Source organism: Carcharhinus amblyrhynchos, chromosome 2, assembly GCF_965287045.1.
Source record: "Carcharhinus amblyrhynchos chromosome 2, sCarAmb.v2.hapA, whole genome shotgun sequence".
NCBI classification, from domain to species: Eukaryota; Metazoa; Chordata; class Chondrichthyes; order Carcharhiniformes; family Carcharhinidae; genus Carcharhinus; species Carcharhinus amblyrhynchos.
This window is the reverse complement of record NC_137325.1, coordinates 99,917,169-99,944,168: the sequence shown is the minus strand read 5'-3', so window position 1 is coordinate 99,944,168 and position 27,000 is coordinate 99,917,169. Positions and strand designations below refer to the sequence as shown.

Here is a 27,000-nt window from a genome sequence, read left to right as displayed (position 1 = left end):
TGATCTCAGGCAGAATGGCAGTGAACCCCCCTTCCTCCCCCTTCCCCATTGATCTCAGGCAGAATGGCAGCGAACCCCCCTTCCTCCCCACCCCCCCACAACCCATTGATCTCAAGCAGAGAGCCATCGGACACTAGGCACTTGCTTCCTAACTAATCCTCACTGATGGAGCACCCAAATTGGACTTATATGGAGCATGTCTGTTTCGCGCCAATTTCAGATGGGCAAACGCGGTGATAAAGGAGGAAATGCCGTAAAGTTGGGCATGCAGCCCATTTCCGATCGCGGCCATTTTCAGGCCTTGGTAAAGGGAAAACCGGCGCGGAGGTGGGCACAGATTGTGCTACTTGCCTCACGTCTGACTTTACCAAGTTTTCGCGCCTGAAAATAGGCGCAACATGATGGGAAATTCAGGCCCAATGTCTTAAATATGTGCCACTTGGAACCTTGAATGCATTGAATGCGTCAATAGGAGGATCAGAAGTAAGAACAAAGAAAATGACAGCACAGGAACAGGCCCTTCGGCCCTCCAAGCCTGCACCAACCACGCTGCCTGACTGAACTAAAACCCCCCTCCCTTCCGGGGACCATATCCCTCTATTCCCATCCTATTCATGTATTTGTCAAGACGCCCTTAAAAGTCATGACCGTACCCGCTTCCACTACCACCCCTGCCAACAGGTTCCAGGCACCCACTACTCTCTGTGTAAAAAGTCTGCCTTGTACATCTTTAAACATTGCCCCTCGCAACTTAAACCAATGCCCCCTAGTAACTGACTCTCCCACTCTGGGAAAAAGCTTCTGACCATCCATGCCTCTCATAATCTTGTAGATTTCTATCAGGTCTCCCCTCAAATTCCATTCCAGTGAGAACAAATAAAGTTTCTCCAACTCTCCTCATTGCTAATGCCTCCCATACCAGGCAACATCCTGGTAAATCTTTTCTGTACCTTCTCCAAAGCCTCCACATCCTTCTGGTAGTGTGGCAATCAGAACTGAACACTACATTCCAAGTGTGGCCTAACTAAGGTTCCATAAAGCTGCGGCGTGACTTGCCAATTTTTAAACTCAGTGCCCCAGCTGATGAAGGCAAGCATGCCTTTTTGATTACCTTCTCCACCTGCATTGCCACTTTCAGTGACCTGTGAACCTGTACATCCAGATCCCTTTGCCTATCAATACTCTTTAAATGTTTTGCCATTTACTGTATATTTCCTATCTGTATTAGACCTTCCAAAATGCATTACCTCACATTTGTCCGGTTTAAACTCCATCTGCCATCTTTCCGCCCAAGTCTCCAACTGATCTATATCCTGTTGTATCCTTTGATGGTCCTCATCGCTATCCGCAAATCCACCAACCTTTGTGTCGTCCACAAATTTACTAATCAAACCAGTTACGTTTTCCTCCAAATCATTTATATATATTACAAACAGCAAAGATCCCAGCACTGATCCCTGAGGAATACCACTTGTCACAGCCCTCCATTCAGAAACGCACCCTTCCACTGCTACCCTCTGTCTTCTTTGACCAAGGATAGCAGTAAGTAAGCTGGACTTCTGTTTGGAAGCCAGATAGCTGGCCCCAAGCGAGTGGCAGCCAGACAACAAAGTGCTCAGAGTGAAAGGGCTCGGTCAATCATGTGGCTGTGGTAGACACAACATGGATGATTCGGCTATTACTTTGTGGAGTTGCCATACTTAAAAGGCACTCAGACAAGTACTCATTCCCTCCACTCCAGCGGCATCAGTCTGGCTATGTGAGTAAGTATTTTAAAAGTTTATTTAATGCTGCAAACGGCCGATCTGACCCTCTTGGAAAACTGCGCTGCTGCTTTTGAATAATGTTTCAGTGCAGAGAACAAGCGGGCCCATATTTTAACGATGTCTCTGTAAGGGTTCATCCCCTGTCTGGGAATGCTGCTGGTCCTGTTTCATAGTGTTGGCAGCATTTAAAGCAGCCTTGTCAAGTATCACAATCAGAATCACAAGTGAAACTAGGTCCAGTGCTGCAAAGTGTTAATGAGCTCTTGGGCTCCACGTGGGTAAGTGTCATGGTGTAGTCACTGCAAACTAATAAATAAACTAAACTAAAACAGTGAGTCTTCAAGACTGGTTAATTGCTGCATGAAGAAAGTGATTAATTTCATTTCTTGTGGGGCGGCACACTGGCACAGTGGTTAGCACTGCTGCCTCACAGTGCAAGGAACTCGGGTTCAATTCTGGCTTCAGGTCACTGTCTGTGTGGTGTTTGCATATTCTCCCTGTATTTCCTCTGGGTGCTCTTCTTTCCTGTCACAGTCCAAAAATGTGCAGGTTAGGTGGATTGGCCATGCTAAATTGCCCCTTAATGTCAGGGGGATTAGCAGGGTAAATACGTGGGGTTAAGGGGCTAAAGCCTGGGTGGGATTATGGTCGGTGCAGGCTCATTGGGCCAAATGGCTTCCTTCTGCACTGATTCTAACTAGCACTCATGATGGCATCAAGCAATGCAAATATGCAACTACAGACAGGTACCAGACAAGTACTTGGATACTGGGCCTCAGCACCCAATGGAACATGTGCATTGAATCAAAGAACAAAGAAAATTACAGAACAGGATCGGGCCCTTCGGCCCTCCAAGCTTGCAACAACCATGCTGCCTGACTGAACTAAAACCCCTGGGGACCATATCCTATCCTATTCATGTATTTGTCCAAATGCCCCTTAAAACTCACTATCGTATCTGCTTCCACTACCTCCTCTGGCAGCGAGTTCCAAGTACCCCCCCCCCACCCTCTGTGTAAAAAACTTGCCTTGTACATCTCCTTTAAACCTTGCCCCTTGCACCTTAAACCTATGCCCCCTAGTAATTGACTATTCCGCCTTGGGAAAAAGCTTCTGACTACCCACTTTGTCCATGCCCCTCATAATCTTGTAGACTTCTATCAGATTGCCCCTCAACCTCCATCATTCCAGTGAAAACAAACAAAGTTTCTCCAACCTCTCCTCATAGTTAATGCCCTCCATACCAGGCAACATCCTGGTAAATCTTTTCTGTACCCTCTCTGAAGCCTCCACATCCTCCTGGTAGTGTAGTGACCAGAATTGAACACTATATTCCAAGTGTGTCCTAAGGTTCTATAAAGCTGTAACTTGATTTACCAATTTTTAAACTCAGTGCCCCAGCCGATGAAGGCAAGCATGCTGTATGCCTTCTTGACTTCCTTCTCCACCTGCATTGCCACTTTCAGTGACTTGTGTACCTGTACATCCAGATCCATCTGCTTATCAATACTCTTAACTGTTCTACCATTTACTGTATATTTCCTATCTGTATTAGACTTTCCAAAATGCATTACCTCATATTTGTCTGGATTAAACTCCATCTGCCATCTCTCTGTCCAAGTCTGCAATCAATCTATATCCTGCTATATCCTCTGATCGTCCTCATCGCTATCCGCAAATCCACCAACCTTTGAGTCATCCGCAAACTTACTAAATCAAACCACTTACATTTTTCCTCCAAATCATTTATATATATCACAAACAGCAAAGGTCCCAGCACTGTGAGAGTAGATCTGATGTATGGAACTGAACTAAGCTCTCCATGGCAGCTATCACTGCAGCTACTAATTGATCTAAAAGACAAATCTGATTGTGCCACTTGTCTCAGTCCTCCATTCACAAACACACCCTTCCACTGCTACCCTCTGTCAGGTGACCTGACGAAGGGACTAACCCCGAAAGCTTGTGAGTCTATTATCAAATAAATCGGTTGGACTAAAACCTGGTGTTAGACATTTTTCTATGACCGTGCCAGTTCTGTTTCCACATTGCCAGATCACCTCTGATCCCCTGAATACCTTCTGCACCAGTCTGCCATGACGGACCTTGTCAAAGGCCTTATGGAAGTCCATGTAGACAACGTCCACTGCCCTACCCTCATCAATCATTTTTGTCACTTCCTCAAAAAACTCGATCAAGTTATAGAGGCCTGATCTCCCTTTCACAAAGTCATGTTGCCTCTCACTAATACGTCCACTTATTTCCAAATGGGAGTAAATCCTGTCTCAAAGAATCCTCTCCAATAATTTCCCTATCACTGATGTGAGGCTCACCAGCCTGTAATTACCTGGATTATTCTTGCTACATTTCTTAAACAAAGGAACAACGTTGGGCTATTCTCCAATCCCCTTCACATAACCATATTGCCTCTCGCTAATACATCTACTTATTTCCAAGTGGGCGTAAATCCTCTCTCGAAAAAGCTTTGTCAATAATTTCCCTACCACTGACTTAAGGCTCACCAACCTGTAATTACCTGGATTGTTCATGCCACCCTTCTTGAACAAAGGAACAATACTGGCTATTCTCCAATCCTTCGGGATCCCCTGCAGTCAGTGGGGATGCAAAAATTTCTCTCAAGGCCCCAGCAATTTCCTCCCTTGCCTCTCTCAGTATTTTGGGATATATCCCATCAGGCCCTGGGAACTTGTCTACCTTAATGTGTTTCATGAATACTCTTAAGGGTTCTGCCATTGTTCTTCCAATACTTCTTCCTTTTTGATCTCAACATGACCCCAAACTATCTACATACCCTTTCCCAGATTCATCATCCACCAAGTACTTCTCTTTGGTGAATACTGAATCAAAGTACTCATTTAATACTTCGCCCATTTCCTCTGGCTCCACGCATAGATTCTCTCTCCTGTCCTTGAGTGGGTCAACCCTCTTCCTGACTGCCCTCTTGCTCTTTAGATATGTATATAAAGCCTTGGGATTTTCCTTAATCTTGCTGGCCAATGATTTTTCACGACCCCTTTTAGCCTTCACACTCCTTGCTTGAGTTTTTTTCTACTTTCCTTGTATTCCACGCTTGCTTGGTGTGATGCCAGCCTCCTAGCTTTGAAAAATGATTCCTTTTTCTCTTTGACTAGGCTCAGAATATCCCTCATTATCCAAGGTTCCGAAAACTTGCCATACTTATCCTTCATCCTTACAGGAATGTGCCAATCAACTTACACTTAAAAGCCTCCCACATGCCAGATATTGATTTGCTCTCAAACATCTGTCCCCAAATTACATTCTTCAGTTCCTGCCTAACATTGTTGTAATTAGCCTTCCCCCAGTTTAGTACTTTCACTTGAGGACTACACTTATCTTTATCCATCATACCTTAAAGCTTACTGAATTGTGGTCACCGTTCCCGAACTGTTCCCTTACTGAAACGTCAACCAGCATGGCCCCTTCCCTAGTTGGACTATCTGCATACTGTTTCAAGAAGCCCTCCTGGATGGTCCTTATAAACTCTGACCCATCCATTCCCCTTGCCCTAAGTGAAACCCAGTCAATATAGGGTAAGTTAAAATCTCCACCACAGCAACCCTATTACTTTTACACCTCACCAAAATCTGCCTACATATCTCCCGCTGGCAGTTGAGTGGCCTATAGTAAACCCTCAACATTGTGACTGCATCCTTCCTATTCCTAAGCTGTACCCATATTGCCTTGCTGTATGAGCCCTTGGAGGTGTCCTCCCACAGTACTGCTGTGATATTCTCCTTAACTAGTGGTGCAACTCTCCCACCCCTTTTACATCCCCCTCTGTCCCACCTGAAACAACTGTATCCTGGGACATTAAGCTGCCAATCCTGTCCTTCCCTTAACTAAGTCTCTGTGATAGCAACAACATCATAGTTCCAAGTACTAATCCAAGCTCTAAATTAATCTGCCTTACCTGTTACACTTCTTGCATTGAAACAAATGCACTTCAATCCACTAGACTCTCTTTGATTAGCAACCACATCTTGCCTGCTCTTCCTCTGAGCCTCAGTGGCCCTACTGCCTGGTCCCCTTTCAGTTAATTCACCTTTGCTTTGGTTCCCAACCCCCTGCCAAACTATCGTGGGACCTAGTTCACAGTTTGAAAGTTGCACCAGTTGCAGTGGAGTATATGTGTGTGCAACACTTATTATGGACGTGATGTTAGCTACCAAAGACCTGAATACTCTTCAAGAGATTTTTTGTCCATTGAGACTTCAAGAAGAAATTAGATATAGTAACTGGATCTAAAGGGATCAAGGGATGCAGGGAGTGGGGGGGCAGGATCAGACTATTGAATTTGATGATCAGCCATGATCAAAATGAATGGCAGTACCTTAACCCCTCTCCAGGTGCCTCTCCTTCTGGAGTAAGGAAGGTGAAAACCTGTAGGGAAAAAGGGCATCAGCAATCTGCCTCAAGGGCATCATCGTACATTGTTCCAAGGATGAACTGCCACTTCTCCTACCCTCTGTTAGTAAACCCTGTGCCTTCAGAAGCCTTTGAAGGTGCACCTGAACAAGAGGTCCTTGGCAGTTCAGATCCCTCTTGGCCTCATACCGCAGAGGGTGGCAGCCAGGATCATCTCAGACAACTGGCAAAGCACTCAGCAGACTGCCTCCACCTCAGCTGCAGTTGCCAGGGTTGCATCAAGGCATGATGATAGAAAATGCCAGGGTCAAGTGAAGAAGTCTCCTCCAGAAAGTGAGGAATGGCATGTGCATTATGATGTGGAGATGCTGGTGTTGGACTGGGATGGGCACAGTAAGAAGTTTCACAACACCAGGTTAAAGTCCAACAGGTTTATTTGGTAGCACAAGCCACAAGCTTTTGCAGTGCCTCCCCTTCATCAGGTGAGTGCAAAAATAGCAAATTTATGTGTCAACCTTAAGGCAGTCAATAAAGCCACCACCCCAAACAAACACCCATTGTCTATGATCCATTAACTATGGGCATCACTTCATGATTTAACAGTCTTCTTGAAGCTTAATGTGTGACAGAGCTATTTCAGAGCTTTCTCATGCCATTGACCATTCTTAAGCCGGCACCACTATCCAGCGCGAATGTCAGAGCAAAGGCTGTGAAAAAAGTCACAAAACAATAATATAAAGCTGAATTGGAAATGGAATACAACCTACAATCAAATGACGATGTCCAACAATTAGTATAGCTATAGTATTTGCTAGTCTAGCAAAGCCGATAAGTTGCAGCTTTTGTTACTCACAAAGGTGTGCTTCAGTATCGCAGAATGCCCTGTGGACTATGCATCTTGTGCATTTCAATAATCCTCTGTTCAACCTCATCGGCATTAAGGGGATGTTCAGCCTACTTGATAATATCATTGTCCATGAGGGACAAAGCCAGAACACAATCAACTGTTATCAGTGCTGTTCACTTGACTTGAACAACACAGTTTGATGCTCAACAAGCACAAGTACACATCTGTACTATTGGAGGTCAGACTTCTAGTGCACAGATAGAGAGAAGCTGGAACGAAGTATAACATATATTATAGGCATTCATGCACATTTGACTCTATCTAATGTGAAAGAGTCAGCATCTTTTCTTGGTACTATCAACTTTTATCATAAATTAGTTTCTAAGCACATAGAGATCACAGAGCCTCTTAAAGCCATTGCACAAAGAAACACAATGGGAATGGACACAATGGGAATGGACAATTGTACAGCAAACAGCAGTTGATACATTAAAGGTGAATTCCGCATCTCCGCCAGTCTTCGGTCATTTCAATCCATGGAAGAAACATATGTCACGAGAAAAGTCAGGAAATACCATTGGATTTATACTTTAAGGACATTGAAGAAAGTGAAGAATTAATTGCTTACACGTCACAACCATTATCGAAAACTGAACACAAAAGCTCCACTGGCAAATGGTAAACACTAGCTCGAATCTACAAATCTACTAAATTGCATCTTAGTGTCAGGGGAACTAGCTAGGGTAAATGCATGGGGTTATGGGGATGGGGCCTGGGTGGGATTATGGTCAGTACAGGCTTGATGGGTTGAATGGCCTCCATCTACACTGTAGGTCTCTATGATATGAAGATTGACACATGGTCTCCAGAGCAGAAAGTTTATTTTCTGCACTGATCACCAAGCGCTGACTACATTGTTAGCCTGTACATCAGGATATAGTTTTCGATCTCATTTGCAGATGGTCAGATCATCTTCATTAGCATAACTCCGAGATTGAGTATCTCACAAGTTCATGCAACCAAATGCTTTCTACTGATTATTCATGATTTACATAGTGAATGGCTGGAAATTGCTGGAATAAATTCTATGAGCATCACTTCGCTAACTGACATTTCAGACAATTTGTTTACCAAATGAGGTTTACTGGAGTTTATCACTACAGACAATAGAGCGCAGTCTGTTTCCAGTCAGTCCATAGACTTCCTAGAAAACTAAGGAATCCACTGCCATCTGATATCATGATACAACCTACAATCAAATGATGATGTCCAACAATTCAACAAGGTAATGAAGGACAGAGTGAGCTGGCCTGGCAGAAAGAAAAAAAACACTTGAACAATCCATTCGTATCCTACTTCATACGTATTGATCCATCCCACTCTCTCTAACTCAAAAGACAATGGACAATGGCCATAACTTTCTCATACCGCTGACCATTTTTAAGCCAGCCCCACTATCCAGCGCGCATGTCAGAGCAAAGGATGAGAAAAAAAGTAACGAAGCAACAATGTAAAGCTGAAATGTCAAGAAAGAGGCGCAAATGGAATCACAGTTTGAAGTTGAAGATTGGGTTCACATCAAATGACTAAATTGCAATCATAAATTTGCATTGTCTCTATCAGGGCCAAAGTAGGTTAAGTGGCTGCTAGGTTTCAATGCTTATAGCTTCCTAACAGAGCCAGCAGAGGCCATTATCCTTCAAGACTGCACCGACTCTCCAACAGAGTATCTTACCCAGGCCCACCACCTGACCCATCCTATCCTTGTAATCCCTTGCATTTACCATTTCTAATCCAACTAATTTACACATCTTTGGACACTAAGGGTCAATTCAGCATGGCCATTCAACCTAATCTGCACATCCTGGATTGCGGTATGACAGCAGAGTGGAATGAAAAATACCTGATAGTGAGCCTGATAGTGAAGATATTTCAAGGACAGTGATTATGAAGATACATTTCCTTTTCCAGTGAGTGACTGTGATATTGAACATTCACTTCATCGAGCTGGTCACATAGAACCACAAATTCAAATTCATGGATTTCATCATCATCACCTAAGATCTTCACATCACAAACACTAACACTGTTTCTGTACTTCTGTTGCAGACCCGATGAAGAGGTCATCTTCATTCCTCCAGCTTTGTCTTGGTGAATTCAGCAGTTAAAGTCTAATGCAAAAGTTGATTTAGGATGGATTTTCTACAGTTTGTGGAGAAAAGTTGCTTGCATTAGGAGGTAAGTTTGCTGTATTAGTGGACTCAGAAAGGAATAATCTAGGAGACCTTGCAATGTTACCATCTGTGATTCTTTTTAAGCTATGGTGTTACTGCTCTTCCTGTTGCTGCCACCATGTCCTGCTTTCTGCGGTCAGCATTTTAAAGATTATAAACAGACAAACATGACTGTCTTATTGCAACTTGTCAAATCTACAGTTCCTGTTCCAAATATGGTGGTCATTTTGGATTGGTTTGCTACAACTGGTTTATTATTTGAAGAAATGTATCCTAAGAGGATTAAGTTAACCATTCAATTCAGAAATTTCTTCCAATGGACTCTAGGATATGTGTAATTAATACCCTTTAATATTAATGCCTGTGTGTTTTTAGGGTGTAGCCAGACTCATGGGGTGACACGGTAGCACAGTGGTTAGCACTGCTGCTTCACAGCTCCAGGGTCCTGGGTTCAGTTCCTGGCTCGGGTCACTGTCTGTATGGAGTTTGCACATTCTCCTCGTGTCTGCATGGGTTTCCTCCAGGTACTCCAGTTTCCTCCCACAGTCCAAAGATGTGCAGGTTAGGTTGATTGGCCACGCCAAGAAATTGCCCCTTAGTGTCCAGCGATGTGTAAGTTAGAGGGATTAGTGGGTGTAATATTTAGGGATATGGGGGTAGGGCCTGGGTGGGATTGTGTTTGGTGCAGACTCGATGGGTCAATGGGCCTCTTTCTGCACTGTGGGATTCTATGATTTAAATCAATTTCTTAAATACACAGATCAGATCATCTGACCTCTGGCGGATATCTTTTGTGGCACATATAGTCCATTTTAAAAGAAAAGTCTATTCCAAAAGATTCCACACTAAGTAAAATTTATCTTTTCAAATTATGAATGTGACTTTACCTATGCCTTTACCAGGTGTGACTCAAGAATGCTTGGTATGCTAATGCATTAAAAATGGCTCCTGCCATTTACTATCAGGAACCATGATCCACCCTTAAAGTGGATAACATCACATTTATCCAAATTATACTGCATCTGCCATTCCTTTGCCCACTAACTCAATATATCCAAAGCACACTGCATGATCTCCGTAATCCTCCTCACAGCTCGCCTTCCCACCCAGATTTGTGTCATCTGCAAATTTGGAGATATTACATTTAGTTTCCTCATCTGAATCATTAATATATAGTGAATAGCTGGAGTCCAACTAGTCACTGCCTGCCAGTTGGAAAAAGATCAGTTTATTCCTACTCTTTGTTTTCTGTCTCCCAACCAGCTTTTATCCATCTTGACACACTACCTCCAATTTCATGCTCTTTAATTTTACATGCTCATCTCTTATGTGGGACTTTGCCGGAAGCCTTCTAAAAGTCCAGTGGCTCTCCCTTATTAACTCGACTAGTTGTATTCATAAAGAATTCCAGTATATTTGTCAAGCATCATTGCCCTTTCATAACTACATGCTGAGTCTATCTGATCCTGCCACTGTTTTCCAAGTGTTTTGCTATTAAATCTTTGATAATGGATTCTAGAACTTTCCCAGTGCTGACATCAGGCTTACTGGTTTATAATGACCTGTTTTCTCTTTTTAAATAATGGGGTTACATTAGCTATCCTCCAATCTGTCTGAGCTATTCCATAGTCTATAGAATCTTGGGAGATGACCACCAATGCATCCACTAGTTTTCGGGCAACTTCCTTAAGTACTCTGGGATGTAGATTATCAGGCCACGAGGACTTATCGGTCTTCAATCCCATCAGTTTTCCCACATACCATTTCTCTACTAATACTGATTTCCTTCAGTTCCTCCTTCTCACTAAACCTTGTGTTCCCCAACATTTCTGGTATCTTTTTTCTGTCCTTCTTTGTGAAGGCAGAACCAAAGTATGTATTCAGTTGGTCAGCCATGTTATTGTTCCCCATTAATAAATTTCCCTGATTCTGACTATAAGAGACCTACATTTGTTTTCACCGATCTTTTTCTCCTTACATACCTAAAGGAACATTTAGTCAGTTTTTGTGTTCCCTGCAAACGTACTCTTGTATTTTATTTTTCCCTCTTTAGTCAATCCCTTGGTCTTTCTTTGTTGAATCCTAAACTGTTCCCAATCCTCAGATATGTTGCTTCTCCTGGCCAATTTGTATGCCTGTCCCTTGGAGCTAGCACTATCTCCAATTTCCCTTGTAAGCCATGGTTTGGCCATCCTTTCAGTTTTACCTTTGTGATGGACAGGAATGAACAATTGTTGCAGTTCACCCCTGCACTCCTTGAATGTTTGCCATTGCCTATCCACCATCATCCTTCAGCTTCCCAATCTATCATAGCCAACTTGTGCCTCATATCCTCTTATTTCCTTTATTATGATTCAGGATCCTAGTCTCAGAATCAACTACATCATTCTCCATCTTGATGAAAAATTCTATCATGTTATAGTTGCTCATTCGCAAGGGGTCTTGCAAAACTAGGGTGCCAATTATTCTTTTCTCATTACACAATATTCAGTCTGGAATTGCCTGCTTTCTAGTTGGTTCATCAACATATTGGTCCAGAAAACCATCCCATATACACTCTAGGAATTCCTCCTCTACGCTATTGTGACTAATTTGATTTACCCAATCTAGAAACATAGGACAGTACGCACAGTACAGAGTCTTCGGCCCTCGATGTTGTGCTGAGCTTGGTTCAAAAACAAGATCAAGCTATCTCACTCCTATTATTCTGGTGTGCTCCATGTGCCTGTCCAATAACCGCATGAAAGCTCCTGAAGTGTCCAACTCCACTATCATAGCAGGCAGTCCATTCCACACCCCAACCACTCTCTGAATAAAGAACCTATCTCGGACATCCCTCCTATATCTCCCACCATGAACCTTATAGTTATGCCCCCTAGTAGCAGCTACATCCACCCGAGGAAATGATCTCTGCATGTCCACTCTGTATTCCCCTCATCATCTTATAAACCTCTATTAAGTCGCCTCTCATCCTCCGCTGTTCTAAAGAGAAAAGCCCCAGCTCCCTCAACCTTTCCTTATAAGACCTACCCCCCAAACTAGGCAGCATCCTGGTACATGTCTCTGCACCCTCTCAAATGCTTCCACATCCTTCTTATAGTGAGGTGACCAGAACTGCACACAATATTCCAAATGTGGTCTCACCAAGGTCCTGTATAGTTGCAGCATAACCCCACGGCTCTTAAACTCAAACTCCCTATTAATAAACACTAACACACTATAGTCTTCACGGCCCTATCCACCTGAGTGGCAACCTTCAGAGATCCGTGGATATGAACCCCAAGATCTCTCTGTTCCTCCACATTCCTCAGAATCCTGACGTTGACCCTGTAATCCGCATTCAAATTTGTCCTACCAAAATGAATCACCTCGCACTTATCAGGCTTAAACTCCATCTGCCATTTTTTGCCCATATGCAGGCTATATGCAGAGTGAAATCACTCATAACTACAGATGTTCCTTCATGACATACATCTCTAATTTCCTGTTCAATAACATTTCTAACATCACCCTACAGTTTGGGGGGTCTATAAAACAACCCCTACTAATGTTTTTTGCCCCTTGGTGTTTCTTAACTCAACCCATATAGATTCCACATTATCGGAGTTAATCGCTGGAATTCTACTGCGCTGCCTGCCACGGGAATTGGAGCGGGTGAAGGGCAGACAATCAGAAGGCCTGTTGACCTTCAGCAGGATTTTCCAGTCTCAGGGCAAGTGAGGCTGTAAAATCCTGTCCAATATCCTTCCTCATTATGCTGTTAATTTCCCCTTTAATCAGCAATGCAACTCCACCACCTTTACCTTTTGGACTGTCCTTCCTAAATAATGAATACCCCTGGATGTTCAGTTCCCATCCTTGGTCACCCTGCAGGCATGTCTCCATAATCCTGATTATATCATACCCGTTTACATCTACTTGCACAATTAATTCATCCACTTTATTGAGAATGCTCCACGCATTAAGGCACAAAAACTTTAGGCTTGCCTTTTTAACATTACTGGTCACATTCCTACTATTTTTCACTGAGGCCCTGTTTGTATCTGGCCCTTGGTTTCTCTGCTTATCACTTTTCTTAGCCCCTTTTTAGTTTGTTATCCTTGATTTCCCCTTCCTCTGACTCCTTGCATGTGGGTAAACCTCTCTTATATTATGAAACTTGAGCAATGCTGTACATCCCCCACCAAGTGGAATTATTCTACTTTGATTCATGGTATAGTGACATGAATTATAGTTTCCTTTCATTTTAATTTCATTGTTATCAATTGGGATGCAAGCACCAAGTATTCCACAGCTGTTCCTTCCAGAAATAAGTCAATTTCCCATCATGAACATAAGATAGTTTATGAAAACCATGAACAAAGTTATTATATTGCAAAAAAAATATTATTCATGCTGTCTTTTCATCGTTAGAGCAGTGACTAACACAGACCAGACCACAGAGAAGAGTCTGCAAACCTGACGCTTTCTGTAATGAGTTTAGAAATAGGTAATAAAGAGACAGCACTGTTACTTGGACTGCAGCCAGACTTCATTTTCTTGTAGAAATATGAGTCGGTGAATTTCTACATACATAAGACCATTTAAATTGAATCAGACTAGAACACCAATTTCTGTTGTTGCAGCTTTTACTCTTTAAAATGATGGCACTGGAATATTGTTGGGGCACAGAAATCTGTCTATTGATTGCAACTGACTTTAATAGGAATACCATATATTTGAATACCTTAAGATTTAATATTTGACTTTGATGATTTTGTTAACTCAAATACACTCTTCTATTATTTTCATTAATAATGCTCTTTATAGACACAAGTATTTTCAATTCAGGCCACCACACCATCAATCAATGTCAAAGATTTCTATTTGTTAGAGGATGTGCAAAATAACACTTCTGACACAAATACAATCACATGGGAGAGATCTACTCAACTGCAAATTATGATTGGAGCAATTGGTTTATTCAAGGCCATCTGGAGGGAGCCCCTAAAAATATAAGAAATATAGTTCTTACATCAATATCCTGACCCCAGGTATCATAAATGGCTAGAGTATTCAATTACTTGAAAGGTTTCCTGTTGGATGAGGCAGACTTGGAAGATTATTTGGAAAGAACTTGAACTTGGTGGTTATTTTCCAGACGTCGCTGGATTCCGGGGAAGTGCCGGAAGATTGGAAAACGGCTAATGTTACGCCGTTGTTTAAGAAGGGTGCCAGGCAAAAGGCGGGGAATTATAGGCCGGTTAGTTTAACGTCTGTGGTAGGTAAAATGTTAGAATCCGTCATTAAGGAGGAAATTGCGAGGCATCTTGAAGGGAATTGCTTGATAGGGCGGACGCAACACGGTTTCATTAAAGGGAAGTCGTGTCTGACAAATTTACTGGAGTTCTATGAGGATGTGTCTAGGGCAGTGGATAGAGGAGAGCCGGTGGATGTGGTCTTTCTGGATTTTCAGAAGGCGTTTGACAAGGTACCTCACAAGAGGTTATTGCAGAAGGTCAGGGGACATGGAGTTGGGGGTAGGGTGTTAGCGTGGATAGAGGATTGGTTGTCAAATAGGAGGCAGAGAGTGGGGGTCAATGGGTGCTATTCGGATTGGCGGTTGGTGACTAGTGGGGTGCCCCAGGGGTCGGTGCTGGGGCCTCAGCTATTTACCATTTATATAGATGATCTGGAGGAGGGAACCGAGTGTAGGGTGTCGAAATTTGCTGATGACACCAAGACTGGGGGAAAGGCAAATTGTGCGGAGGGTGTGGAGAGTCTGCAGAAGGATCTAGATAGGCTGGGCGAATGGGCCAGGAAATGGCAAATGGAATTTAATGTTGGCAAGTGTGAGGTGGTCCACTTTGGTAGGAAGAATGGTAGGAAGGACTATTACTTACGTGGCGAAAAACTGCAGCAGGCGACGGTGCAGAGGGACCTCGGGGTCCTTGTGCATGAGTCGCAAAAACCCAGCTTGCAGGTGCAGCAGGTGGTCAGGAAGGCGAATGGGATGCTGGCCTTCATAGCGAGGGGGATTGAATATAAAAGTAGGGAGGTCTTGCTGCAGCTGTATAGGGCATTGGTGAGGCCGCAGCTGGAGTACTGTGTGCAGTTTTGGGCGCCGCACCTGCGCAAGGATATTTTGGCCCTGGAGGGAATGCAGAGGAGGTTTACTAGGCTGATACCGGAGTTGAGGGGATTGAGCTATGAGGAGAGGCTGAATAAACTAGGCTTGTACTCGTTAGAGTTTAGAAGAATGAGGGGAGATCTCATTGAGACGTATAAGATGATGAATGGGATGGATAGGATAGAGGTGGAGAGACTCTTCCCGCTCAAAAAAGACAGTAGGACTAGGGGGCACAGCCTCAAGATAAAGGGGAGGCGGTTTAGAACGGAGTTGAGGAGGAACTTCTTCACTCAAAGGGTGGTGAATCTCTGGAATTCTCTGCCCGTTGAAGTGGTGGAGGCTGCCTCGCTAAATATTTTTAAGAAGCGGGTTGATGGGTTCTTGATAAGAGAGGGGATTAAGGGTTATGGGGAGAGGGCGGGAAAGTGGAACTGAGCCACAACAGATCAGCCATGATCTTATTGAATGGCGGGGCAGGCTTGAAGGGCTAGATGGCCTACTCCTGCTCCTATTTCTTATGTTCTTATGTTCTTAACATAGCAGTCGAGCGCTCTCAGGCAGATTGAAGGCATTCTCACACTAGAAAGTTCAACTAAACTGAATTCTTCTGCATAAGGACATTTTATATTCTTCCATTGCTGCCAGGCTCCTCAAAAGATTTCAGAAGTGCTTAAGAATGGGCAGACATCGAGAGCTACTGTGTTGTCAAGATGTTTCCAGTTGTTGAACTACAATATACATCCAGAAATTCTAAACCAGCATGATTCAAACAGGGCCTTATTATCATCTAATATAAACCAGCTACAGGTGTTCCCCCATATCACACCACCACTCCTATGTAGGAAACATAGCCTTCAACTGAGGAGTGGAAATCAAAAGCATGGGTTTCGAGCATGTTTGCAATGTTAATTACACTTAATAATGCATATTTTTCTTTCTTCTTTAGATACACTACACTAGTTACACAGGTTTCACAGCATAAACAAAGAGTCTTTGGCCTATTTGATTTGTTATATATTTAAATAGTTGCAATGGTTGCTTTAAGAACTGATCACTTGAGTTGTTGTGTTGCTATTGGGGTGTTGCAGAGGCTGCTGTTTTACTTTTAGTTTCTACTCTTTACAGCAAGGGGTTTAAGAATAGTTAGTTTGTTGTTAGTTTGAATACATGTGCAAACCACATCTTTCCTTTTTGTGTAAAACCTACAACGCCTAACATAGTTAGAATTTTACAGGTCTATACTTGTGTTTATGTCCTTCATGATCATCTTCCTGTTCAACTGGAATTATGTTAGCTTACCCTTCTATTTCTTTCTCCTATTATCTACCTTCCTTCTAAGCACATCGATGTTTCATCTTAGTGATTAAGAGTTGTGAAAAGTTCATGACTGTGGCATTTTCTCAGAGGCAACAATGTACTCCATGGAAAAACAGATCTGCTTAGAGATGGTATGTGGGCATTACTGGCTAGACCAACATTTATTGCCCATCCCGAATAATCCTTGAGAAGATGATATTGAACCAGTGCAGTCATTCTGTCACAGTTTTTCCCAGCACTGTGGGTGCACCTGCACTAGAGGAACTGCAGTGATTCAAGGAAGCAGTTTGCCATCACCACTTTGCAAGGGCAATTAGGGATGGGCAATAAATGCTGGTCTAGCCAGTGAAGCCCGCATCTTTTGAATAAATTAAAAAGCATCTGATGCAACTACGCAACTCCGTAGGCCGTTTCAGAGGGCTATTAAAAGTCAGGCGCATTGCCATGAGTCTGGAGTCACATGTAAGCCAGACCGGGTAAGGATGATAAATTTAGGGAGTGACTGGAGCTTGGGGGTGTTTGATGGAGCAGGCAGTAGGAGGAAAATTGAGTATTATTTTAGGGGGCATGAATCACAATGGACACCCCCAGAAGACAGTACCACCCTCCACACCCTCTTCCTTCCTGACCAATGAAAATGTTTTTTTAAAAAGCAGGCTGCACACAGCAACAATTTTATGATTCAGCAAATTAGAGAGCATCCATGGAAGTATAAATCCTACGTGGCACACTGGAGGAAGGGTATCAGTGGGAAAATTGTTTATATCTTGTTCAACACTTTCTTACGTTCTATGGTCTTTTTGTTATTTCAGTAATCAGCCATTTTGCTTCATATCTGGTATCCTACATACTGTCTTAATTTTCTTAATGATCTCCACATTTCATTTTATAGTGTAGTATTAGTCTGAAAATCAACAAAAATATACTGCTATTGTAGAACAAAAAATTTTAAACACCATGCAATATCATAATTTCTCATTGTATGTTAATTTAATAGTCAGGTCATGCATTGATCTTTTCTTAAAGTTTTTAAAAATGTATTTGTTAGTCTCATACGTAGGTTTACATTAACACTGCAATGAAGCTACTGTGAAAATTCCCTAGTCACCACACTCTGGCACCTGTTCAGGTACACTGAGGGAGAATTTAGCACAGCTAATGAATCTAACCAGTTTTTATCCAGAAGGAGCTCTTCCAATATAGGCAATAAAAATATAACAAAACTTACTCCAACTTATAAATTAAAAAAAAGTTTAATAAAGAAACTTAATTACTCCAAATTTGAGACCTCACCCTAGGCCACTCCAAGCAATTTAACAATACCCAATAGGTTCTTATTTATACTGAGTCAGTTGGTCAGCTGATCATCACATCATTCTGTCATTGGTTGCATGGTTTACTGGGTCAGCTGACCCTTACAGCTTGTTACGTCTGATCACATTACAACAGACCCAATGTTATCATCGGTTACATTCCAACAACCAGCATGTCTTTCAGACTGAGGGAGGAAGCTGGAACATCCAGAGGAAATCCATGCGGACACTTGAAGAACATACAGACTCCGCACAAACAGTGACCCAAGCAGGAATCGAACCCAGGTCCCTGGCAGTATGAAGCAGCAGTGCTAACCACTGTGCCACTGTGCTGCCCCACCCGTCATAATTTGTATATATAGGAAACTGTAACATTGTAACTGATAAAATCTCATAATGCAGGAAGGATTCTGCCAGTAACAAACAAAATATTCTAAACATCAAGGAGATAGCAAATAATGACACCAAGGGAGCAGTCTTACCACCCCTTCATGTCACGCTCCCGCTGCAGCGGTCGTAGAATTTGGCTGCCAGCCAAATCTTCGTTCACTGCAGCAGGATGGGAAAATCCCATTGGCATGAACAGTGGTAAGATGCCGGCCATAATCTTTGTAACAAAATACAGATTATACATAACAAATTTCCAGTGTCACAATACATTTAGTAATCCCTACATGATCTTAAAGATATGAGAAAGAAGGATAGCCAATGGCTGTGTTTGATCTATTGTCAAGGCAAACACTTAAAGGGACAATAACTGAGATAGTAAAAAGACTGAAATAAAGGTGAGTACTCTACTTACCACATTAACATTAAAGGCATAGAGAAGATCAAACGGAAGCGCAGCAACTAAGTCGATGATAAACCATGTTGTTACATAATGAATACAAATAGATCGAGCTTCAAAAATAACTTGACCAGACTTGCTGACATATGTTGTTCGAAAATTCAAAACAATATCTGTTTGACATAAAGTAGTACAATTAGTAATTATGGACTATTTGCATTTGCATGAAAATACACTACAATCATGGAGGCTTTTCTGATCATCCTTTGCAATCAAAATCATTTGCTGTAAATTCCACATAAATAAAGTGGATGAAAAGATAATTTATTTGAAGTGAGTAGCTATCACTGTTAAACTGTACATATCACTTACATGCTATTACTTGTCAAAGGCATTCAAAAGGTTATCATGGAGATGAACAAGTTGCTTGGAACTATGTACGGTAAAGCTCAAAACACTGACTCTTTGTGTAAGCTTTATCATTTGAGAAAGGAGTGTCACAAATTAATTATCACAAAAGAGGCAACATGACTAATCTCTTAAACAAGGTGCTAACAACCCAAGCATTTCATTATTTGGCCTATTAAATTCTGTAGTAGCTCTGTTGTAGATAAGAAACTATAAATTACAAATATAACAATATGTAGAACGTTGTTTGAGATGTTCCAATGTGTGGTCTTCTGTTAATGACTGCAGTAAAGGCAAAGCAGTTGATGTCTAAACAATACTTGGAATTTTTGGCCAATACTTTTCAATCATTACTGATTTATCTAAGGTTATGCTATATTATTTTTAATGGTGCATTTCAATATATCTGTCATGACAATAATCAATAGGTTCCTTCATTTGTGAATGGAACATCCTCCCTGGAAAGAGACATTGAAAATGATGTTTTAGATTGTTTTGTATAAAAGAAATTTATTGTTCAAATTTGTTTTAAGATTCCTATTTGATATTTTCTTGAATCACTTTTCATGCCACAAGGCAGCCAATGCTGAAGGATGTAACAGGTTTTTATTTCAGGATGCACTTTCAAAATTTAAGACTAAAACAAGAGCAAAATACTGATTTTGCTGGAAAGAATTCAACTTTCTATAAAGCATTTTACAGCCAGCCAGCGACAATTTGAAATCTGAGCCACCAATGCAATTTTCCCTCAGACAACAGATGCTGTTTCCTGCTCCAGATCACCATCTGAAATTTCCACTACAAAACCCTGGCTCTGAGTTTTAATCTTGGCAAGTTTCCATCCCGTCACCCCTGCACCATCCACCCAATGCCCTCTTAGGACTCATCTTTTCCACTAATCCACCTCCTTATCCCTGTTCCCACAAACAGCAGCTCGCCAAACCTCTCTTCCTAGCTCTAATTTTGGCTGCTATTGTTAATGGTCATTGAATGTTGTCTTTCTCTCGCTCTCTCTCTCTCCTTTAAATCTGCCATCATCACCCCTCCTGCAAAAAAACTATCCTGACCGCTAGCAAACTACTGCTGCATCTCCAACCTCCCTTCTCCCTCCTGAATCTTTGTATATGCTGTCATTTCCCAAATCCATGTCCATCTGTCTGGGAATTCCATATTTTAAACCACGTTTCTGCCTATGCCACACTACCAAAATAGCTCTCACCAAAGTCACAAACATGCAGCTGTGACAAAGGTCAACTTCACGTTATGGTCCATCTTGACCTGTCTACAGCCTCTGTCATGGTTGACACATTATCCTCTTCTCACATTTCTGTACCATTTTGTAACTTTTACCTAGTTCCATTCTTATCTAATCGTAGCCAGAAATCATTTGTAAAGGCTTTTCTTCCTGTTGTCGCACTGTTATCTCTGGTGTTCAGTATACAATCATGGCTTCCTATTTCTCACTTAAATGCTGTGCCTCAGTGACATCATCTAAAAACAGTGTCAGTTTTCACATGGATGCTGATGGCACCCAGCTCTATCACACTACCACTTCATTTGGCTCTAAATCATCAAAATGCTTGTTTAAGTTCAAATTTTAAGTTTATTTATTAGTGCGACAAGTAGGCTTACATTGACACTGCAATGAAGTTACTGTGAAAATCACCTAGGCACCACACTCCTGTTCAGGTACGCTGAGGGAGAATTTAGCATGGTCAGTGCACCTAACCAGCACATCTTTTTGAGTGTGGGAGGAAACTGAGCACCCGGAGGAAACCCACACAGACACAGGGAGAACATACAGTCTCCACACAAGCGGGGAATCAAACTCGGGTCCCTGGCACTGTGAGGCAGCAGTGCTAACTTCCAGTGGTAGATGAGCAGAAATTTCCTCCAAGTGAATATTGGGAAGACTAAAGCTATTATCTTTGGTCCCTGCTACAAACTCCTGTCCCTAGCCACTGACTCAATTTCTCTCCATGCACGGTTTCGTTAAGGGGAAGTTGTGCCTGACAAATTTATTGGAGTTCTATGAGGATGTGTCTAGGGCGGTGGATAGAGGAGAGCCGGTGGATGTGGTCTTTCTTGATTTTCAGAAGGTGTTTGACAAGGTACCTCACAAGAGGTTATTGCAGAAGGTAAGGGGGCATGGAGTTGGGGGTAGGGTGTTAGCGTGGATAGAGGATTGGTTGTCAAATAGGAGGCAGAGAGTGGGGGTAAATGGGTGCTATTCGGATTGGCGGTTGGTGACTAGTGGAGTGCCCCAGGGGTCGGTGCTGGGGCCTCAGCTATTTACCATTTATATAGATGATCTGGAGGAGGGAACCGAGTGTATGGTGTCGAAATTTGCTGATGACACCAAGATTGGTGGAACGGCAAATTGTGCGGAGGGTGTGGAGAGTCTGCAGAAGGATCTAGATAGGCTGGGCGAATGGGCCAGGAACTGGCAAATGGAATTTAATGTTGGCAAGTGCGAGGTGGTCCACTTTGGTAGGAATAATGGTAGGAAGGACTATTACTTATGTGGCGAAAAACTGCAGCAGGCGACGGTGCAGAGGGACCTCGGGGTCCTTGTGCATGAGTCGCAAAAACCCAGCCTGAAGGTGCAGCAGGTGGTCAGGAAGGCAAATGGGATGCTGGCCTTCATAGTGAGGGGGATTGAATATAAAAGTAGGGAGGTCTTGCTGCGGCTATATAGGGCATTGGTGAGGCCGCAGCTGGAGTACTGTGTGCAGTTTTGGTCGCCGTACTTACGCAAGGATATTTTGGCCTTGGAGGGAGTGCAGAGGAGGTTTACTAGGCTGATACCGGAGTTGAGGGGGTTGAGCTATGAGGAGAGACTGAATAAACTAGGCTTGTACTCATTAGAGTTTAGAAGAATGAGGGGAGATCTCATTGAGACGTATAAGATGATGAATGGGATGGATAGGATAGAGGTGGAGAGACTCTTCCCACTCAGAAAGGACAGTAGGACTAGAGGGCACAGCCTCAAGATAAAGGGGGGGTCGGTTTAGAACGGAGTTGAGGAGGAACTTCTTCACTCAAAGGGTGGTGAATCTCTGGAATTCTCTGCCCGTTGAAGTGGTGGAGGCTGCCTCGCTAAATATTTTTAAGACGCGGGTTGATGGGTTTTTGATAAGAGAGGGGATTAAGGGTTATGGGGAGAGGGCGGGAAAGTGGAACTGAGCAGCGACAGATCAGCCATGATCTTATTGAATGGCGGGGCAGGCTCGAAGGGCTAGATGGCCTACTCCTGCTCCTATTTCTTATGTTCTTATGTGACCAGCTAATGCTGAAAAGAACTGTTTTCAACCTTGGTGTCATACTTAACCCAGGATGAACTCTTGCCTCGTATCTATGCTATCACTGAGAATGCCTTTTTCCCTACATTGCCTGAAATTCAGCTGATCTGCTCCTGAAATTTTCCTTATACCTTTGGCACCTCACGATTTGACTACTGCAACACACTCTTGGCTAGTCTCCCACATTCCACCCGTCACAAACTTAAGGCCATCCAAAACCATTGCTGCCTGTGTCCTAACTCATGCAAACCAGCCTCTCATCCGTTGACTCCATCTTTACTTTCCGCTGCCTCGGTCAAGCAGCCAGCATAATTAAGGACCCCAAGCACTCCAGATATTCTCTCTTCCACCTTCTTCCTTTGGGAAAAGGTACAGAAGACTGAGATCATGTACCAACCAACTCAAGAACAGCTTCTTCCCTGCTGCCATCAAACTTTTGAATGCACCTATCTTATATTAAGTTGATCTATCTCTATACCCTAGCTATGTCTGTAACACTACACTTTGCACCCACTCCTTCCCTTTTTCCCCTATGTACTCTATGAATGATGTGCTTTGTCTGTATAGGTGCAAGAAACAATACTTTTCACTGTGTACTAACACATATGACAATAATAAATCAAATCAAAAATATCAACTGAGCATACTTTATTTTTTAATCTTCAATGGCCTCTGCTTAAGCAATGTTTCAATTTTAAAATTCTTATGATCTTGTCCTTCCTTTCTCTGTAATCTCCTCCAATATTTGGGATCCCTGTGCTCCTCCAGTTCTAACTCTTTGAATATCTTCAATTGCTTTAGCCTCCTGCTGCCAATACCCTAGGCCCTGCGTTTTGCTCATTAAACCTTTCAGTCTCTCTACCTTGCCTTCCTCTAAGATGATCCTTCAAACTTGCCTCTCTAACCAAGTTTGTGGTCATCTGCCCTAATATCTCCTTATGTGGTTCTTTATATACTGTGGGACTACATTAAATGTGGTGTTAAAAAAAATACAAGTTGTTGGTATTGGAGGATAGCAGGTGGTATAAGCTGGTCCATGGTTGGGGACTTCTTTTTGATAAATGGCTAGCAGGTTTGTCCGTGACCCACTTGCCGTTCCTCACCACATTCTTGACACAAGGGAACTCTCACCTCTTTGTTTAATCTTTCATGCTTCCTTCCTCTTCAGCTAATCTGCTGCTCACTTTTGATCGGCATGGACCAGTTTGGGCCAAAGAGCCTGTCTCCATGCCATAGATTCTATGATTCTATAATCTCCTCCTTTTGTTTCTATTTTGCTTCAATTTTCACCTGCACATCAATCCTTTTGTCATTTAATCACCCTAACTAGATCTTTGCCTAATGTTTCTTCTCCGGCCTCTGTTTTATTGGCTCGGTATTTATTAAAAGTGCTTGATCTTTTAACAGCTTACAGTTTGATAAAGGGCTATTGACCTGGAACTTTAACTCTATTCCTTTCACGTAGTCGCTGCCTGGCCTGGCTTTGTTTAAAAAATTCAGAAACTGCAAAGTAGGCTGAGAAGTCAGTCAGTCAGAACCAGTTAATAGAAAAAAATTCTTATTGCAAATGGGTTTGAGGTGACCAGCTGCCCTGTGAGAAAGTGGAAAGTTTAAAAGTTATGAAAGGATGAGGAGGTGGGAGAAAACAATCAAGTGTTTGTACATTATGACAGAATTCTTGAGACCTGAATCAGAAAACTAGTAAATACTACGTAGGCTGGGATTTTCCAGCCCTGTCATGATGGTCCCTGCTGCGGTAGATTCAGCTGCCCAGTCCAACGTCCATTGACTTTTGGCAGGACCGAACCTTCTCAATGGTTGACGGGGCTGGAAGATCCTAACCTTCACCTAGCAATTATAATGGAATGGATTTTACCCGAATTATTCTCACCTGCACTGCTAATCGTTTTGTTTGTTTATATCCAATTCAATCCAGTCAAAGTCCAATTCAAAGTCTCAACAAGTGAGACATTCCAGATCCAAGCTGACAAGACAGACTCACCACTCCCTGTCTTGGGCTTGATCTACATGATCCAAACTGATTGGAGCAGGGCTGCACCCCCTCCAAGGCTTGATCTCATTTGCATCTTAATCAAAAGGCCTAGATGCTCCTTTAAAAACAAATTGCCTCAGTGTAACGTCATGACTTCAACCAAACCTACACTTGATCTTAGCCAAAAGGCCGAAAAGCAACTTCACCTTACCCTAATACGCATCAGAAAATCTTAGGTATTTTGATCATGATTTTCTAATGTAGGCTAGTGGTTGGTTAAGTAACTCTCATCAGTGTGCGTGGGGAAAAATTACCCCTAACATACCTATTTCAGCGAGGATACAAACAATTCATAGATAAATGCAGGTGATAGAAGTAGAAATTGAATAGAAACCTAGATCAATCACTGACTCCAATCTGACTTGCTTCAACTCCTCATGAATTAAGCGAGATATTTGAATATTATAATAGTACACTGATTGCAAAGAGTTTCCACTTTGGATGCAACCTGGATGCAAATTGTGCTCAGTTGTGCCAGCTTTCCGACATGAATTTATGCCTCAAATTTCCGCTTAAATGTATTTACATAACCATAAATGTAGGGTTTTCCATGAAGCATTGCACATGAGCAGTGTTTTAGAACATAAATGTCACCTCTTCCCCTTGCATTAAAGATTTTTATTGACGTATTTAACCATGGTAACCTGATGCAATTTTATTAATAGAGCCAAAATGGGTTTAAATCACAGAAAAGAAGCATTGTTCAAAAATGTGACTGGTCATGACTAGTGAGTAACTCCATTTTAAACAAATGAAAATGACATTGTAAAACTACACAGAACCATTTATTATTTTTATCACATTCTTAGTAAATTAAATATTATTACTGGAAAATGTTCCAAAGATGCCTTTTATTTTCCATGCATTGAAAAGAAGGAATGTCATGTTGATTAATTTGATCCGGGTTGTGTGGTTTTCTTATCCCAACACAAAAGATTGATGCTAGGTGTAATTTGTGCTTGAAATTCACCAAATTTTTTTTTGGTTAATTTTGGGTGAACCAGCACAATATAGCAGAAGTTGGATGGCACGATGGCACATTGGTTAGCACTGCTGCCTCACAGTGCCAGGAATCCAGGTTCAATTCCAGCTTTGGGTGTCTGTGTGGAGTCTGCATGTTCACAGAATCCTACAGTGCAGAAGAGGCCCTTCAGCCCATTAAGTCTGCACCGACACATGAAAGACCCTGACCTGTCCACCTAATCTCACTTGGCCCATAGCCTTGAATGTTATTGGCATGCCATGGTTATTGGCATCCAGGTACTTTTTAAAGGATGTGAGGCATCCACCTCCACCACCCTCTCAGGCAATGTATTCCAGACTGTCACCACCCTCTGAGTAAAAACATTTTTCCTTAAATCTTCCCCTAAATCTTTCACCCCTCACTTTTAACTTGTATCCCCTCATAACTGACCCTTCAACTAAGAGGAACAGCTGCTCCCTATCCACCTTGCCCATGCCCCTCATAATCTTGAACATTTCAATTAGGTTGCCCATCAGTCTTCTCTGCTCCAATGAAAACAGCCCAAACCTATCCAACCTCTCTTTATAACTTAAATGTTCCATCCCAGGCAACATCCTGGTGAAATTCCTCTGCACCCCCTCCAATGTGTTCATGTCCTTCCTATAATGTGGTGACCAGAACTGCACGCAGTACTCCAGCTGTGATCTCACTAAAGTTCTATACAACTCCATCATGACCTCTCTGCTTTTGAAACCTATACCCCGATTAATAAAGGCAAGTGTGCCCTATGCATTCTTCACCTTGTGAAACCTGCCTTTCCGGCTTCAGAGATCTATGGACAAACATGCCAAGGTCCCTTTCTTCTTCGGAACCTCCCAGTGTCAGACCTTTCATAGTATTCTTCCTTGACAAATTACTCCTTCCAAAGTGCATCACCTCACACTTCTCAGGGTTAAATTTCATCTGCCACTTACCATTTGATCATCTCATCTATATCTTCCTGTAACCCAAGACACTCAACCTCACTGTTAGCCACCCAGCCAATCTTTGTGTCATCGGCAAACTTACTGATCCTACACCCCACATAGTGCTCTATGTCATTTATATAAATGGCAAATAATACAGGGCCCAGCACAGATCCCATTGTTCACTGACCTCCAGTCACTGAAGCAGCCTTCTGTCACCACCCTCTGTCTCCTACCACTAAGCCAATTATGAATCCACCTTATCAGATCACCCTGTATCCAATGTGCATCAGTTTTCTTAATAACCTTTTCTGCATGTCTGCATAACTTCACTTTAGATGCCCTGGTTTCCTCCCACAGTCTAAAAATGTGCAGGTTAGGTGGATTGATCATGATAAAATTGCCCCTTAGTGGGAGGGAGATTAGTTGGGTTATGGGGATAGGGCCTGGGTTGTCAGGGCAGGCTTGATGGGCCAAATGGCCTCCTTCTGTCGTGTAGGGGTTCTATGAAGTTAATACCAGAAACAT

General features: G+C 42.5%; 1 protein-coding gene across 1 annotated transcript in view; it reads right to left on the bottom strand.

Annotated features, from left to right (window-relative positions):
- Window positions 1-27,000, bottom strand: part of kcnh8 (potassium voltage-gated channel, subfamily H (eag-related), member 8) — a 347,288-nt gene that overhangs the window by 138,573 nt on the left and 181,715 nt on the right. Inside the window, exon 6 of the mRNA XM_080209769.1 lies at window positions 18,796-18,953. Within this exon, the coding sequence (XP_080065895.1) occupies window positions 18,796-18,953 (158 nt within the window). The remainder of the gene's footprint in view (window positions 1-18,795; window positions 18,954-27,000) is intronic.